This window comes from Monodelphis domestica, chromosome 3, assembly GCF_027887165.1.
Source record: "Monodelphis domestica isolate mMonDom1 chromosome 3, mMonDom1.pri, whole genome shotgun sequence".
NCBI classification, from domain to species: domain Eukaryota; kingdom Metazoa; phylum Chordata; class Mammalia; order Didelphimorphia; family Didelphidae; genus Monodelphis; species Monodelphis domestica.
The window spans coordinates 225,243,284-225,262,620 of NC_077229.1; the positions used below are offsets into that span (position 1 = coordinate 225,243,284).

The window sequence follows — 19,337 nt, forward strand, 5'->3', positions numbered from 1 at the left end:
TTGCTTTGGCAGCACATATACTAAAATATATATGTTTCCTTCATTAGAATAGAATCTTGAAGTTAGGAACTATTTTAACTTTTCTTTATATCTCCAGATAATATATGACACAGAATCAAGTAGGTAATACTTGTTGACTGACAGGAAGTTTTCCCTAATATCAAGCTTAAATTTGCCTCTCTGTCATTTCTTCTACCTATTACTCCTAGCTCTGTCCTCTGGGGCGAAATAGAAGTAGAATAACTCTTCCACACAGAAGCCATCAAAAACTTGAAGAAAGCTATTGTATCCTATCCCATCCTACCCTCCACCTGGCCCTAAGTCTTTTTCATTTAAACATGCCAAGATTCTTCAACCAATGGTCATATGACAGAGACTCAAAGTCTTTTACCAAAAGTCTTTTACTTTTTGGTTGCCCTCTTGATACTCTGAAGCTTATTATTAATATCTTTCAAAATATAGCTGAATAAGAGCAGAGTACAGAGGGACTCTAACTTCATTATTCTTAGAAATTATGCCTCTTTTAATGAAGTTTTAATTTGCATTATCTTTTTTGGTGGCCATATCACAATGCTAACTCATATTAAGATTGCAGTTCACTAAAATCCTAGACCTTCTCTTTTTCAGACAAATTTGCTATCTAAATGTGCCTTCCCAAAGTATTTCTTTCTTTCTTTTTTAAACTGTTACCTTCCTGTCTTAGAATCATTACTGTGTATTGGTTCCAAGGCAGAAGAGTAGTGATGTTCAAGTGACTTGCCCAGGGTCACACAGCTAGGAAGTATCTGATGCCACATTTGAACCCAAGATCTCCTGTCCTTAGGCCTGGCTCTCAATCCACTGAGCCACCTAACTGCAACCCACCACACATATATTTCTGATCTAATCCTGCCTAAAGTAACTAGATCAATATACCACAATAACGTAAGACCATGTTAAAATGAGAAACAAAGGTATTATTTTTCTAGACCAAATCATTTAAACCTAATACTGTTTCTTAAATACCTTAGTTTATGAACTTTAAAAAAGGGAAGTAAATAAAGTCTTTCTATTGCCATTATTAAGGCCTGAGGTATCTTAAGGTGTCATTGCCAAGGAAGATAACCTGTGAATCCTGGTTAGACTTTTCTTTAGCATCCTACTTTGCCTATACCAAACACAAAAATTCATTCAGCTGAATTGTGAATACCTTCTCAGAAAGAGATATATGTGTGGTTATAGAACAGGAAACAAAGTAGGGCAAAACAAGGTATCACTGATTTCCATTTTAAAAGCAACTACTATGTCTGATACTATTGCATCTCACCAAAAAGAAGCAATGTTATGGAGAACCGAAACTATGACTTAAAAAGTTTTAAATGCCAGAAGTTTTATTTCTCTTGGTTTGGATCTCAAAAATAAAAATAGAAAAATTATGAAATAACTCCTAAAATAATCTTTCTTTGTGCTAAAGCAAAGGAACCCAAAGCTATCCATAGTATTTTTATACTCAGTACATATATCTTTAATGAGTGAATTAGGTAAATGATGCCCATTTTTTTCTGCTTAAGCATAATGTAAAAGAAAGGTAGTATGGTTAAAAAGAACATGGGACTGAGAGGTTATTTTGTTGGGTTCTGTCGCTATTCAGCTATATAACTGTAGGGCAAAAATTTAAGCTCTTAAAAGAGCCTATTTCCCTCTATTTAAAAACATGCTAGCCCAAAGAAAAGTTACTAAAGTGCTTAGCACAGGGCCTGCCACACAGTAGGTACTATATTCCCTTACCTTCTCCTTCCTTCATTGTCTCAGCAGTCTTGTGAAGTTTATGGAACCATTCTTGGAATTTTTTAAAAAAACAAATTAAACATGCATTCTACATGTGATTACAAAGCAAACTGATTTATATTGAACAAAGATGGAATTTTTTTCTCATTCAAGTTCATAGACTTCCAAAATCTATCTACAGACATTAAGGTAAGAAGCTCTAGACTAAACAATGACATAAGTCCCTTCCTAATCTAAGACTTCTATATTATATTTCTTAAATGTAAATTTTATTATTTATTGTGAGAATTCATGAGTTTTTAAAAAATGTTTTGTTACTAAGATTCTTTAGTATGTTTACTATAAAATTATCTACTTTTACTCTTCCATCACCGACCAAAAGAAAAACTATACTCAACCTGAAAGTAAATGACACTAATTTGCCACAAAAAGTCTTGCTATCAGATGCAGAGCTGAGCCTAACCACAAAGAGGTAACTAATATATCAACTGTTCAATAATTTGGTCACCAACCATCTAAGAACAATTTCTGAGAATTATTGCTGGAGCACAAATATACTGAGCTACACTGAAGAATCTGAAAGGGATCAAATTAAAGATAAAACTAAACTAAATGCAAGAATAAAATAAATATGCTTAGAGTCCCTCAAGAAAATCCTAATACAAAGACATAAAAGAACAAACATTTATTTTTAATGCTACTTTACAGCATTCCTTTGAAACTGCACCCTTCTATTAATTAGATATATAAAAGTGGACTTCCACATAAGCTTTTTTAACAACTTTACTCATCTTAATTTTAAAAATAAATGTTTATGATGTCTTCTGTTCCTTACATCATAAATTATTGCTCCCCATCCTTCCTATATAACAAATAGTATTTTTTAGAAATAAAATAAAATCAGCACAACTGTTAGATACATTGAAAAAAGTGTGAAAACACATGCAACTGTGTAACACCTGGGAATCTCCCACTTTTTTTTTTTAATATTTCTTCATTAGGTCTGCTTGATCTTTATAATTTTGTTATATTCACTTAGGAATTTTTAACTTATAGTTGTTTTTTTTCCATTTAAATTGTAGTTATTATATTTTTCTTGGCTCTACTTATATCACTCAGCATTAATTTATACAGATCTTTCCATGCTTCTCTGTATTCATCACACATATAATTTCTTACAGCATATTACAGCATATTAATATTCCATTACATTTGTATACCACAATTTCCTTAGTCATTGACCAATCAATGGACATCTTTTTTTCAATTCTGTTATTGCAAAAAGTAATGCTATAAATATTTTGGGTTATATAGATAGGAACCACACAAGTTTTCAAAGTAAGATAATACTCTTATCCTTAGTCTTTTAATTTTTCCATAAACCACCAGCCCAGTAAAAGGGTGGGTGAAAAAATACAGTGCCTGGACAGTGGCATGCAGCCAATCGAAGTTCATTAATATCATGAATGAGTGTAGCAGATGGACAATGACATAGGAAAAGGCTTAAAGGGGACAATCAGGTTACCCTCCCATTCAGAAACTACACAGTTCTTCTACTGTCTCAAATAGCTCAGTGCCACAAATGCCCTTTTAAAAAAAATGGGTATGAGAAATGGTATAAAAAGTATGTATAAGGGGCAGCTAGGTGGCTCAATGAATAGAAAGCCAAATCTGGAGACAGGAGGTCCAGGGTACAAATCTAGATGCAGACACTTTCTAGCTATGTGACTTAGGACAAGTCACTTAATCTCCACTGCCTAGCCTTTACCACTCTTCAACCTAGGAATCAAAATATAGTATTGATTCTAAGATAGAGGGTTATAGGTGTTTGTTTTTTTTAATAAAAGGTGTATATATAAATAGAAAAGGAAATCCAAATAGTCTGAAAAATGAGTTTGAATCCTAATTCTGCTACTCTCATTTTATGTGATAGCCTTGTGCAAGTTATTTAATCAGGCTCATCTATCAAGTGAGGCTAAAGTTCCTTCGATTTCTACAACATAAAATGTGCATTTGTCATGTAGGAAGATAGAGAGAAAAGAGAAAGACCTATACTACTACACTGGGCATGACCTTTACACAGCATGAAATAGGAAGGCACAGAGAAGATTTCAATCTGAATCACTTCATCCCCAAAGCCTCACAGTCTAAATGCCATATATTGGAGGTTATGAAGAGAATTTGATTACATGCAACCAATAAATGAAGCTCAACAGAGTTCCTCATTCCAACAATTATTTTTGACTTGGATTCTTCCCCCTTTTTAAAAATCCTAGCCCAAGATTATTTGGTGAAGCCTAAGGACACTATAGGATTGCAAAAGAAAACAACCATATTGAAATACAATAGTCAAAACATTAAAAGAATAATTAACCAACCCCAGCTTAAGAATCGGTTTTAATTGGAAACTATATATTCAGAACTTTATTAGGTACCATTTGTTAACTTAAAGGAAAAAAAAATAACAGCAGCCAAGCCTCATGCTTAAGTTAAAAAGCCAATGTTTGACAAAATATATTATACTTTCTTGGATCATATAGAGCAATGTTGTCAAACTCAAATAGAAACAGATCTCTGCCCTACATAATGACTTGAAAAACCACAAATTAGCACTATTTATTTTGTTAAACATATTTCAATTACAATTTAATCTGGTTTAGGCCTTATTCAGAAGTTATGCTGGCAACATGAGACCCAGGGGCAACTCAGCATAGAATATCTTTAAAGACCAAACATTTTGTAAGACTTCCAGTCTTCCAATAAATTTAATCTTGAAGCACTCAAATAAATTAATTACTCCCCAAAACATACAATTTGTCACCATAAGACAAAGGAAGTAAAAAATTTTGTTTCCTGTTAAACCATAAGAAGATTTGAAACACAAACACCTGTGCTAGTTTAACTGAACCCATTGGGTTCTGTGATACTGTCACACCCAGTACACTTAAATGTGATCTTGTGAGCAACAGTTAAAAGGAAAGGGAAAAAATAGCTTAACTGAAATTAATCTCTAATTCACTCAAGATCACTGGTGCTAATTTGAAGGGGAAAAAAAGGGAAAAGGAGGGGATTTTAGAAAACATCCTAAAAACCTAACCTTTTACAAATAATGTTAAAGTATTAGAAAAATTGTGTTTGCAAAAACATTCTTGACAGTTTTATAACGTTTCAGTAGTATTCTAGGTGAATGTTTGCACCAAATTTCCTTACTCCTTTCCTTACTACTTCTGATTGCAGAAAATGAAAAACATGAAAACAATGTAATAAATAAGCTATTACAATGAGGCTTGGTTTTAAAGATAAATTTTATCTTCTTTTAACTAGAGGTGTCCCTTTTCCCTTTCCCACTAAAATCCTACCATTGCCTTATGGAAATGATTCTAGGTTCTTAAAAGTTTATGGTAGGTCATCAGAGAACAAGTTATGGCAGATCCAAACCAAAAAGAACCCAAGTATCCACTGACCAGCAAGCTATAGATTTTTGGTGACGATAACAGAAACAAATGAAAACTAAGATACAGACTGCAATGCTTCATCAGAAGAGGGATTTCTATCTAGAGGTACCTGGGATATCAAATGGTCCCAACTCCATTTTAAATATAAGGTTATGAACTAAAGCTCAGTAAAGTGAAGTGACTTGTCCCAGATCACATAGTTATCAGTGATATAAATATGACTGGAATTAAGATACTCTTAACTCAAAATCCAGAACTTTTTATTACAGTGTTGCTGCCCCATGAGAATGGCTCCTTGATTCTCTTGCAGGAAGAGAACTGTCATGCCATCATAAAAATTCTTCTTTTGGAGTGTAAATACAACCTTCTTGCTTCAGTAGTAATAGTTTCCAAACTATTACAGACACTCAAAGCTGATTTCTAATAACCTCTTCTCATAATTGCCTTCCCCTGCTGGGTTTTTTTCTGTGCCAATGAAAATAGTAATGCCATAAGAAAAAATGAAAAGTCAAGTGTAACAATGATTTTCAGTTTACTCAAAAACTGTTAAAAATTCTTAAATCAAAATTAGTTTAAATTTCACTTTAGTATTTAAACATGTACATGGCATTTCTGAACTTGGGCTAGAGGACAATTTCACAACTCCTAAAACATTGGAAATCTCTATGGCCAGCACAGCCTCAAAACTACACAAATATCAGATTTATGCCCTCTGAAACTACATTCCAGAGAGACTATGTGGTTTAGTGAAAATATGATCAACTTTTGAGTCAAGAGAATTGGGTTCAAATTCAAGCCAACTCTACTACTTACTAGTTGTACAACTTAAGATATTTAAGATTTCCTTATCAATAAAATGGATAGTAATATTTAAAGCAATAACAGTTCAATTGTTAAGGACAAAATTTTTTAAATATAAATTGATTTATATACCTTAAATCATCACGTAAACATGAACTATCATTAAGTTTGAGAATATCTTAATATTTTATAGGAACAGACTAATTATTCCTAAAATATTCAAAAAGTACATCACTGATAGAGGAAAATAATGGAAATTCTTTGAAAATAGGTACCAAAAGAAAGCTGTTCAAATAATCCAAGTCAAGAATTAAATTAAAAAATATATATATATATATATCCTGCTTCATAGGCTTATTAATTTGAAGTCAACAATTTGTTTTATTTTTCTTCAACATCATGCTTTGGTAGGCAACACTAAAACAACAAAGTGTCAGATTATAAAGAATTACATGAGATTTTCATTCTCTTAGGCAACTTTTTAGTTTTAAATATTACCCATAGATTTAATTTATTCTGAACATTTATGTGCCTCAGTTTCCTAATACATAAAAAATGTGGAAATTGAAATAAATAATTTCTAAAGATTTTTTTCCAGATCTTATATTTCAATTTAATCATTCAGGTACTAAAATTTTAATTTCCTCTTCAGGTCAGTATTCTGGCAAATAACCTAGAACAGATTTTAAGTAAAAAAAAATTGTAAGTGAAAATCTAATGTCAGCAATCAAAATGTAAAGCTCTCCCTCAAATAGTTACTTTTATTTTAAATAGTATTTAGAAGTTTGGTTATTTTATTGTCTAATATCTGCTACTAGCAGATGGGAAGACATATCAGAATGAAGGGAAAACAGAAAAATCAAGTCTGTTATAGGAAAGCACAGAGCTGAAAGTGATAGATGGCAGCAAGATAAGGAGAGAGAGAGAGAGAGAGAGAGAGAGAGAGAGAGAGAGAGAGAGAGAGAGAGAGAGAGAGAGAGAGAGAGAGAGAGAGAGCCCTAGCTTAAAAGGCAAAACAAAAATCAAAACCCAGAAACTCAAAGGCATAGATAGCAGTCTCAAGTCACTGAGTAATTTAGCTTAGGATTAAATTAACTTGGATAAGTCACAAACTTGAAATCATCACTGAATAAGAGCAGAACAGAAGGGACTTACCAACACTACTGAGAATGTAAAAGATCTGGTCTAACCCTCTCAATTAAATTTTAAAAAAAATAAAATTTAGGGGGAAGCTTGGCAGCTCATTGGATCATGAGCCAGGTCCAAAGATGGGAAGTCCTGGATTCAAATGTGACTTCAGACATTTCCTAGCTGTGTGACCCTGGGCAAGTCACTTAACCCCCATTGCCTAGCCCTTACCACTCTTCTGTCTCAGAAGCAATACACAGTACTGAGTCTAAGACAGAAGGTAAGGGATAAAAAAATTTTTTTTGACATTTTTAAACTTTGTAAGTATTTTCCTCAACTGCTGATCAGTGACTAAAAGGATTATAAAGAAGAAACTAAGACCATATCCCAAAACTGAAGTTCATAATAAACTCAAGTCATCAAGAAAGGGCTAAATCATGTTCAGTATAATATGCAAGAAGTCACCGAGTATATGTAACTTGCCTGAAATCACACTGTGAATATGTATTAGAAGAATAATTTACACCCAGATCTCTTCTGATTCCAAATGAAATACTCTTGAGTACACCATAATGTCTCAAAAATGCATATACATGAAATTGAAATATCACACAAAGAGAATTGTGAGGAAAGAAAAAAAACATTCTAGTTTTAAAGACTATTTCTTAATCACAAGTGCCTATGTATATGAAAATACACAACAACCGCCTGAAAAAGTCAAGCATGCTTGTAGAAATTAGAATACATCATTCCTTGGCATACTCTAATAATTATAATGAAGCATTAAACCTTAGTTCAAACAAATATAATTAGAGTTGCCAGAAGAAATGCAAACAGGGCCCTAACTAATGACTTTGCTAAATGATTTTTTCCCTAGTGAAGCTTCATCAAAGATGAGTTCTCACAAATACTATGGAGCTGAATTAACAAAGCAGGAAAGTCCATGCCTGAAATGCACTTTGTCCTCATCACTGCCTCTTATAATCTATTGTTTCCTTCAAAACTCTGATTAAGTGCCACTTTCTGCATGTAGCCTATTCTGGCTCCCCCAGTGATTAGTACCTCCCTTCTCCTCTTCCCCCCATATTACCTTCAATTTAATCTGTATATATTTTTATAAACACATTATCTTCCTCAAGAAAATATTAACTTCCTTAAGCACTGACATCTTGTCATTGCAACCCCAAGGCCTAGCACAGTGTGAGAAATTAATAATGCTTGCTGATTGATATTTCTTGGGATGTGTATATAGAGAGATTTACATTTGTAAATAATAGAATTTTAAAGCCAATTGAAGCATACTTGGAGATCAATTCTCTTCATATTATACATAAAAATAAGATCAACCTAAAGGTATCACCCCTGGAGAGTTAGTGGCAGAAAGGAGACTAAAAACAGACACAAAATATAGAGTGTAACAAGGAAAGAAAAGTCGCCCAAAGAAGCTATTATAATCAACTAATATCAAATTATAGTGTCAAATCCTAAAAACAAATTCATTTAACCACTCCAGTTACTATTCCATCTCTCAAAATCTTACCTTCAGTCTTAGAACTGATACTAATTATTAGTTTCAAGGCAGAAAAGCAGTAAGATCTATTCCACCTTCACCTTCTACCACTCTTTTGAAACTGCTCTCAAAATGGTAATGATCATGTAACTGTCAATTCAACAGCCTTTCTGGGAGTTCTTTTTTTATTTTCCACATCGAATTTAACATTGTTCTGCCACATACCAGTACCAAATAATACTTTCTTGGCTTTAGAGCCTCTGGACTTTAACTAAGTTCTTCTCCCAACTCAATAACTACAACTGTTTCCTTCATTACCTCTTCATCCAATTTTAGTCAATTTATCTTTGAGAAAGGCACTGTTTTAGTGGGGAGGCTAAGGAAGGGTGTCACCCCACTACTATTGTCCATAATAATCTAATAATAAATTTCTTTTTTTTCTGTTCTTTCTCTTTCCCTCCCTTAACAATATCACTGACACACTAGAGTTTTAAGGGCTTCTCTAATGCAGAGGATTCCCATATCTGTTATCTCCAATCTAGCCCTGTCTTGTGAACTCTGGGCTTGAATGTTCAAACTATGATATATCTACATTTGAATAGCCATCTCCAACTTGAAATGACCATTATTTTACCTAAATTTGCCATAACTTTTGATTTCCCCCTTTCTATTATTACCATAACCAATCATAGGTCATTAATGTTCTAATAAATGACTTTTCGTAACTGCAAAATTCTGATTCTTTCCATTAACCCTCACATACCCAACTCACTGTGAAGTCTAGTTAACAATACTGCTAAATAAGCTCTCTCATATCCATCTTCTTCCTACTAATTCCATATCTACCACCCTAACGTTATTCACCAGGACTATTACAACAGCCTCTAAAAGTAAGTTCTACTACCCTCTTTCTTCTCCAAAATATTGACAGACTAATCTTCCTCATGGGGATACCTGGCTATGTGCTCAGGTCTTTGTGCTCAGGTCTTCAGGTCTTTCCCTATTATCTACTAAGCAAATTTCAAACTCCTCTAGCCAGCATCCTCCACCAAGCTGCCAAAGAGGTCTCCTATTGCCTTCAGTGTCATAAATGTAAAATACTGCCTGACTTTAGACTTTCATAAACCTTTCTAGTTTTCTTATACCCTACTCTCCGTATTTACTCAGTGATCTAGTCACTCTGGCTCTAGCCAGCTTGATATTGATCACATTGCTAAGACAGGCATTCCATCTCCAGACCTCATGTATTTTCACACATTTCATGGGTTGACTCCCTCTCTTGGAATGTTCTTTCTCTCCAGGATTCCCTGGCTTTCTTCAAGTTTAGGCTAAAATCCCATTATCTGTCCTCCTTAATGTAGGTAACTTCCCTCTTAGGTTATCTACAATTAATCCTGTTTATATCTTTGTATGTGGTTGCTTCCATATTCTTTCCCCCTCCTCCATTAGATTGTAAGCTTGACTTCTGGCACATAGTAGGAGCTTAATAAATGTTCGACCACTTGTCTTGACTCCACAATGTGGAACCAATTTTCCCAGTTTTATGTCCTATTACTTCCCACCAAGTACTCTAGTATTAAGTTAAATCAGACTATTCTTTGTCCTCCAAATGTATCTTGAACCTTTGCTTATAGTGTTTCCTATGCCTGAAAAGTCCTCTTTTTTTACCTCTTTACCTACTTAGCCTATCCAATTAAAAACCCAAGTAAAATGCCATCAAAGATTCCCTGATTCCTGCTCCTTTAAATAGTAAAAACTCTTGGTCTTTCACATTACTTTACAATCCCTATAATGCTTATTCAATATCAGATTTCTCTGTGCATGTTTTATATCCCATTAGGCTGAAGGGCTAGCAAAGCCTTATCTAACATTTTTATCTTGAAATTAAAAAATACTGACATCCTTGTCAAATTTAATTTCTCTAGCAAAAAAAAGTAATATTCACACAGACAGCATGGTTCAATGGAAAAAGCACTGTCAAATACATCTCTTACATTCCTTATGTTGGGCAAGATACTTAACCTCCCAGGGTCAAAGTTGCCTCATCTATCAAATGAAGTGTCTATCCTCTTGAGATTTTGTCCAATTCTAGATCTCTACGAGTGATGATGCCATATTATCACATATATATGAACAATAACAATAAAAGTTATGCAAGGAAGAGGTTGAATTGTTTTCATCTCGAGGTTAAACCCAAGTTTGTGGGTTGTAATTTCATTGATCTAGGGAACTGAAAATGAAGGAACTCTCTCTCTCAAAACAAAACAACCACTATTCTGTAATTTATGACTTTAGGTTTCCTAGCAGACTGAGGTTAATCAGTTTGCCCTGGGGTACATAGCCTGCACATGTCAGAGGTAGGATTTGAACATAAGTTGGAGTGACAACCAAGAAAGCCTTATATCCACTCTACTATGCTTCCTCTTTAAGGTCTCATGAAAAGGTGAATTTAATATTTTGAAAAATCACAAACAAGTATGCAATATAAAAAGCTGACTTCTATTCCCCCAAGAACATAAAATAAATAGCATTATTTGGAACCCAAGACAAAAAAAATTTGATTAGGGTTACTTTGCTTAGAGTCATTGTAGGGTAAAGAACACCATAAGTTCAAGAACTTGACAAAAGTGATCTACAATTTATTTTTTTTTTTAAATTAGACATCTCAGCAGTGGATTCTACCACTCAAGTGAAAAGATTGTTTTTTCATCTTGCATTATTTTATGATGACTCAATGACTCATTCTGGTCAAGTATATAGTCACAGAGTTTAAGACAAACAACTGGGACAGGATGGAAGTCTGGCTAGACTCAAAAGCTTGATGTAATTTTACACTCTAAAGAGTTCCTAACTCATACAGTCCTCTTAGCTATGAAGCACAAATTGTATCACATTTTTATAACTTAGTTTCACTAGATTAGGAGAGGGAGAGGGAGAGGGAGAGGGAGAGGGAGAGGGAGAGGGAGAAGGAGAGAGAGAGAGAGAGAGAGAGAGAGAGAGAGAGAGAGAGAGAGAGAGAGAGAGAGAGAGAGAGAGAATATCAAATATCAGATTAATTTGAACAAGTTAGTGTATCAAAACAAGATTCATTTATCATTCTGAAGTATGCATATGTGTACATATACGTATATGTAGGTATTTCAATATCACCATTTTCTGTTTTAATCTTTAAATCAAAAGTGAGAAGAATATTCTTGTTTTCTTAGATAATAAGTCCAGTCCCCTAAAATTTTTTTGTGTAATAAAATAACAACCCTAGCTTCCTGGTTACAGAAGAAAAAAGATTTGTTAAAGGATTTTGAAAAATCAGAATTTTAAAAACAACCTTTTTTTTGGGTGCAGGCAGTAAATGCAATTTAAAGGAGAAGAGTCCAAAGCAGAGAGTAGAGTGGGAATAACCAAAAATACCAATTTTCTTAGTGAATGAGTTTTCCCTTCCCTAAAGAAATGTCATCATTTGATACTCATTAAGGCATCTCAAATGGCGATATCTCAGAGACCTGACAACAAAAAAAAAGAATTTAATAACCATTCCTGAGAAAGGAGAGGCCTTATTTTAGTCACGTTATTTTCCCCTTTAAGCCCACCTGCAGAGCGGCGGGTGGGGCGGGGAAAGAGGAATAGAAAAGCTAGGATACAGGAAATCTCTCAGAACCGGCACTTATCTCCTCCAGGCTCAAACCCTCCGGTCGGTAAGCTTTCCTATAACACACCTGGTGCAGAACCCACCTAGCCTAGAAGTCCTCTGGTCTGTACGAGGAGGAAGGGGGATGCAGCAGGAGGGTCCCGGGACGGGAAAGTTAGAGATGACGGAAGTTCTATGTTTTCTATAGTTTCTCTGCCTCCGCCCTCCAGGAAAAAGAACGAAAACACTTGGGCTTGGGCACAGTCGCTAACTCCCTCTCTCCTCTTCCTTCTCCTCCTCTCCAGGTCGGCCCAGGCCAGTCTCATCGGATCGCGAAACTGAAACAAGTTGATGCCCAAAGATGCCTAGGGCTGTCAGATGGGGAAGGGAGCGTCCCTAGGTGGGCACTCATGGAGAGATAGGGGTGAAAGAAGGGTGCGAGGAGGGGATCAAGAGGGCGCGAGTATTCCCAAGGCGTCTCCAGCAAGTCCCCAGTAACCCGCTTACCCTGGGGGGACCACCTGTCCCCGCTGCGCACACAGTTCCAGCACCACTCCAGCCCGTTCTGACTTCACCCTGCGCTCCGCCAACCGCTGGGTCCGGCCACAGCTGCCGGCCTCTGGACAGGATGAGGGCTCCCCGCGCTGGTTCCCGCATGGGTGAAGGCTCCCTTCGCCGCCACCGCCGCCCCCTTCTCCCTCTTCTTCCCCGGCTCTCCGACGAGCGCTGCAAGCAGCCAGTGCGCCTGCCTCCCCTCCGGCGGGCGGTACGATGGGGAGACACACAGCTAGCACCGTGCCGATCTGCACCGCCGTGCCGGCCGCCACCTTCCACTCCAGCAGCCTCAGCGGCCTGGGGCCCGGGCAGCGGATCTCGGTCACGGCCGCCGCCAGCGCCGCGGGGCCCTCAGCGGAGCCGGCCGGAGCTTGCCCCTTGGCAGTGGTGGCAGATGCAGAGTCCCCGACGCCGCCGCCGCTGCCTCCGCTGGGGTCCGCCGGCGCCTCCATCACCCGCCCGGACGCGCGTCCACCGGGCCCGCTCCCCTGCTCCAGCGCCGCCGCCTCTAGTTCCCGGGGGCCGGGGGGCAGCACGGCGCGCGGGTCGGGTCGCTATGGCAACGCGCTCGCCGCCGGCTTGAGACCAGGAAGCGAACCGAGGAAGGTTAGCCCTCCCCCAAAGGGGGAGAGAGGAACAGCGACTTTAAGGGAGGGGAGGCGGACTGGAGGGAGAGGTTAGAAAGAAGGTGTGGAAAAAAAGTAGTAACTGTTCCTTTAGGAGGGGGTCAGGATGGGGTGGGAGGATGGAACCTGGAGAGGGAAGGCTGAGCTGTACGCGCTTGCGTAGTCAGGGTCCGGCTTCCATTTAAAGCCACAGTAACGCGGAAATCCCAGCGTCTCGGGTGTGGGGTAGGGGCGGAGGTGGTTAGTTCAGCTCTTCCCGCCCAGTTCTCAGCGAGTCACCTCGCGCCAGTTCCCCTGGTCCACGACGACTTCCTGGAGAACGTGATGACCTCACGAAGGGGAGAGGGCGTGGCCAAGGGGCGGCTTCTCACGTGCTTCCCCCAGACCGCGTGTGTGTCTGTGGGCGGGCGGCCTGCGTGTAAACACACGTACGCCACACGCACGCGGGAGGGAGGGCTACGGAGTACCAGGAGCTTGGGAAAAAGAGTGGCCGCGTGAGCAACTGGTGCCGGAAACGTCCGAGGAATAACCTTCGTGGGGCACAAAACAGCGGAAGCGGTTGTACTGAAGCCCTCGTGGTTATCCGCTGAATGTCCGCCCGCATGAGGACTACGAATCCCAGCATGCAACTGTCCCCAGCGTTGTCTGTGGAAGCTGGGCTGACCTACTACTGGTTCTTGCTGAGTTTTCCCTCGCAGTTGAATGCTGGGACTTGTAGTCTCTGGGGAACGGGTCCTTTTCCCTACAAAAGGAAAGGAAGGAAAGAGTGTCCTTTGCGCTTGCGTATTCAAAGCCCGGGGAAACCTCGTGTAGAGCCCTCCTGTGGAGAGATTTTAAAAGCAACCCTGGGTTCCTTGTTATTCTTTGATCTCTTATTGAGTGCTGCCTGGGAGTTAAACAAGACTTGCATTTTAAAATTTTGATTTGAGTTGGAAGCAGTGTGATGCGTGTCCCACTTTACTTCTTGTTCCCAGTTTAGGACCTTGCTAAGGAATCTCACCAATCCTGATGCTAACTAATTTTCCAGACACTTAAAACCTCTTCTCCTGTAGTCAAATGGTTGTACTATAATTTCAGGTGATATTTACACTTTTGTCCCTTCTCTTTTAGATACTGCTGGTGACTCATTCTATTAATGGGTCCATTTTTATCACAAAATAATGGAAAACAGCCTCCTACTGAGTTCAGAAGCACTGGGGAGGTTCCTAAAGCGAACCAAGTATTTAATTTCAGTTTAAGAAACATTAAAACAATAGCTAGGTACTAGGGCCCTGTGCTGGGGATTAAAGATACAAACAACAAGAAAACAGTCTGGTTTCTAAGAGCCTGCATTTCTACATCTTATCAGCCTGCAAACGAAAAGTCCATTATAGTAATATCTGGTCTGAGAGACTTTAGGTAAGTTTAGCTTAGAAGTTTCTTTTTTCTTTTTCTTTCTTTCTTTCTTTCTTTCTTTCTTTCTTTCTTTCTTTCTTTCTTTCTTTCTTTCTTTCTTTCTTTCTTTCTTTCTTTCTTTCTTTCTTTCTTTCTTTCTTTTTCTTTCTTTGCAAGCTTTAAAGCATTAGAAACATGTTTTAGCTGATATTATTTTAGGCGTACTCAGGCCCCCAAATCCTTTATTAGGGTGTTATAATGTCTGTTCACTATTAGGGATTCCTTCTTTTGGGTTAAAGCCTTCTATGCTTGCCCTTTTAAAATGCTACCGCCTAATAAGTTTAGTTAGAAAGCACTTTCGAGTTTAGTCTACATCAAATGACTTATACCTAGCTAAGCAGTAGCACCTTAGTTCGAATTCCTTTATCCTTTGGCTTTTGGAAGGAAAGGAAGAGCCCAAACAACTAGGAGAGGGACGCAGTATTGCTAAAAAAGTGGGGAGTGCTGCAAGACAAACTTTTCCCATTTCGCAATTTTGCCTGGCAACTCGCCACCTAAAACATTTCCATCAAGCATTCTCCTTCCCTGCCTGTTCCCTTATGCATCTTCTCTCCATTATATAAGGCAAAGTGTCAAACTCGATAGCTGAATGAGACCAGCAAAACTCCCGAGTGCCAAGCGTGAATCAGATTAAAATGTAATTAGGAAACATTTAAAACAAGTAAAAAATACGACAGGGATAATGTTAATTTGTGGTTTCATAAATCAATATGCGACCCCTCTGGGTTCCGTTTTTATTTGAGTTTGACACTAGAGATGTAAGGCAGTTTTAAAATATTCTCCCTTCACCGCCCTACCCTCACCACAACCTTTAGCAGAGAAACAAGAAAAGAAAATTCCTACCACTTAGCATTTAGATATGCCAGTTTAGCAACTCCCCATTCTTGGGACACCCAAACAAAAGTGAATTTTCAGTACCTCCAGAGGGCCCTCTTGCAAGGGGCTCTTCTCATCGCAGAATGGAGGAGACACCCTAGACTGCCAACTGCCACCCACAACAGCCACCCCTGGGCTGCCTGGGGCTGTGGAACCTTCTAGGGTTCTTCTGGCCCTGATGTTCCAGTCCCTCCTCTTTTTCTAAAGATGTTACATCAACCAGATCTACCCTACCAAAAAATAGCTCCTAAGTAGTGTGCAGTCAACTTGGGGGAAACAAGTCCAACATTTGAAGAAATTAACAAAGCAAAAGGTAGTACTGTGTGTAGTTATGGGTTAAGTGAGGTGGAACAGCCATGGATTGCTTAAGAGTATCTTCAAGTAAGTAAAAATATTAATGATACATTAGAATTAGTCTGTTTCTCTAGCATGGACCAGACTCAAAAGTATTTTTACCTCAAATAAAAGTTGTACAACCAAAGGCTTTTGCTTCATAAACAAAATTGATAAACTTTTAAAAGCTGATTCTAATTTCTTTCCCTCCTACATCCCTGTGTCCTGTTCCTCACCTCTGTTATATACATCGAATTCAAAAGCTGAGGTTGATGAACTTGATAGATACATACATTCATATGTGTATATTATGTGGGTTTTATATATACATTTGTGCTTTTATATGTATATATGCACATGTGTATGTATTTTAATAAGTGGATTGCCTTATAATTGGCTTCCTTTGTAACCTCAGTATTTTATTTTAAAACATTCTGCCAAAGGGAAGGGTTGTCCATAAGTTTGGGCAGTTTGCCAAAAGGGTCTCTTAACACAAAAAAAGGTTAAGAACCCTTCTTGATAACCCTGATTCTTCTTCCAGTCAGTGAGAACCACCCACACTAAGTGAAATCTGAGGTAAAGAATTGGCATTCTCCAGGATAGCAACATACCTTGAATTGGGTTGAGAAACAATGAGCCTGCTTCTTCTCCAGAGGGGAAAAGTTGATAATTGTCTATTCTGGGGCCCTAAATGCTAAGAGGTTTTGGGTACTTTGTTCTTGGGAATGAACACCTTGCTCCAAGTGTATGTGCATAGGGAAGAAACATTCTTGCTGTACTTCTCATTACTATAAAAGCTTGTTGATTCAGCCTTTGTAACTGGTGAACCATTACTTAGGAACTGGAAGGGAAATCTGGCTCATTGTTTTCACATCCCCAATAAAGTAGGGAAAGCCTACAGTATTATTAGTAGCTTTGTGAAATGTCAAACTCACAAAGGGCAATTAATTGTCTTTATAATCTCTCTCTACCCCAAATTAAAATCTGCTAAAAATTTACAGAAAATATACCACCAACTGAATTCTTATAATATCTTATGACCTTCTTGGAGCTTGCCACATTTGATCAAGACTTAATAAACTACTTACAAACATATCTTGAACAGGAAGACAAAAAATGGAAAAGGCTAAGCAATAAGGTTAAAACCAAGCAGATGGCTTCCATTTTATAAGTGAGGAAACTGAGCATCAGGGAAGTTGTGACTTGCCCGAGGTGATATAATTAGTAAGTGGTAGAGGTAAGATTTAAACCTAGGTATTGTGGGTTCTAGTGGTATAAACAGGAGTCAAGGAAGTAAATATATTCATATTCACTCCAAACTAGTGACTACACCAGAACTTTCAGTCATTCAATCAATCAAAACATTTATTAAATACCTAATTATCCCAAGCTCTGTTCTAGGTTCTGGGGAAATGTAGACAAAAATGAAAAACTCCCTCAAAGATTTTACCTACTGTCCACCCATATAAGTAAATACAAATGAATACTTTGAGTAGGCCCAAAAGTCTTGATGGCTAACTGGATGGTTTATGTTGGAAGATCTGATTGTGACATTTTCAGTGTGAGCATTGACATGCCACATATCAGCAAACCTCACAAATCATCACTTGATTGATTGTGTTGAATGTTTAAATAGAAGTAAATGATGGAGAAAATGGAGATTAAATGTGTATTATCATCCTTTGGAGAGCCTATTATTATCTAGCCCTAACTTTTCTCTTGACCTCTAGACTCACCTCCCTAACTGCCAGTTTTACAACTGTAACTGAATGTCTCATGGACATCTTAAATTCAAGCAAGATGAGCAAGGAGGAAAAGGGCCACCTGGTAGTGGTAGGCCTTCCCTCTTCTGGGATGGATTCTGGGATGGATAGGGCTTGAGGGAGATGCCAAGGGGAAAGGCAAGAGTGGTAATTGTTGAGTCTTCCCTAAACTACATTCCTAGATGGATTGTGAAAAATAAGTTGGAGAAAGAGAAAAGAGGAAAAGAGAGGGAAAAGGAAGAGAAAAGAGGTATTGGGGCAGAGCTTTGGAGAGTATTCCCAAGGCAGAAAATAGGATATTCTTATATAGGCATCTAAAATAATGGGAGGAGGAAAATGAGATGGAAGAAGAGGAATTCATTATTTTCAGCAGAGAGTACTAAGAAAGAGCAGTCAGATAAGTGGGAAAATAAAGGGGGGGGGTGGTGGTCATAAAAACCCAGGGAAAAGAGTGTGTAGGATGAGAGCTCCCTCAGAAGTGTCAAATAGAGAGAGGGGTCAAGAGGAAAGGCCATTGGATTGTATTTGTATCCCTCATTGAGATTTAATAAATGCTTGTTAGCAATCCTTCTTTTCCTCTAATCCTACCCCACCAATCTTCATTATTTCTAAATAAGCTCTGTCTTTGCTGCCTAAAAAAAATATTCCCAGGACTTTCTGTCCTTAAAAAAGAATATTCACTTGATCCCTACCATCCTCGTAAGGTATTATCCCATCTCTTTCCTTTGTCTCTCAGCAAATTCATAGACCCTGTACTGTCTGATTCTTGGATTTCCTCAACTGAGCATATATCTTTTTAATATTCAACTATATCTCCCCCTCTTATTTTTATCATGTTCTTCTTAAATGATGAACAGCCATTTAGAGCAGTATCCCAATCCTGGATCTCATCCCAACAAGTATCAGTGACACCTTTGAGGTACAATTTACTCTTTTGTTTTGAGCTTTCTAGTTCATTTTGATTGTTATTTTCTTTGGGATTTTGTGTATAGATATCTGAGCTATAAATATTTCTGACTTCCATTGGGGAAGATTATGGGAAAAGGAAGAAAGGGAAGAGATGGAAGGAGAGGAAGAAGCAAAAAGGAAGAGAAAATGGAGGAAGACCCAAATCAAGTCAGCATAATTTGAAAATTACTAGGAAGTCTTAGAGTGAACTAGTCGGGACAAGGTAAGATAAAGCTCACATATGACTGATTAAGATATTTGACTCAGAGGATAGCAACAAAATAGAATCTGATTCTCCCTGTCCCAGAAAGGAGCAGTCTTATTTTAATCATTTTTCTCCTTTAATAGACATAAAATATCTGTGAAGTGTTTTAGGGGTAGGAACCTAAATTTGAATTCATCCTCATGATTTATAAATGCTTTATTCATTCATTTAAATTTGTGATATAAATCAAATATATTAATATCAAACATACTGAGATAAATTTGACATGGGTAAATATTTAATCGCTTTAT

At 37.7% G+C, this 19,337-nt stretch overlaps 1 protein-coding gene across 3 annotated transcripts in view; it reads right to left on the minus strand.

Annotated features, from left to right (window-relative positions):
• CTDP1 (CTD phosphatase subunit 1) overlaps positions 1–15,933 on the minus strand; it is a 155,612-nt gene extending 139,679 nt beyond the window's left edge. The window contains exon 1 of one of the 3 annotated variants that reach the window (XM_056823542.1): positions 15,820–15,933. In XM_056823542.1, the coding sequence (XP_056679520.1) occupies positions 15,820–15,854 (35 nt within the window). In that variant the 5' untranslated portion in view covers positions 15,855–15,933. Of the gene's footprint in view, positions 1–12,793; positions 14,247–15,819 lie in introns of those variants that run through there. The other 2 variants (XM_007487822.3, XM_056823541.1) reach the window with 2 other exon arrangements.
• Between the last annotated feature and the right edge of the window lie 3,404 nt (positions 15,934–19,337).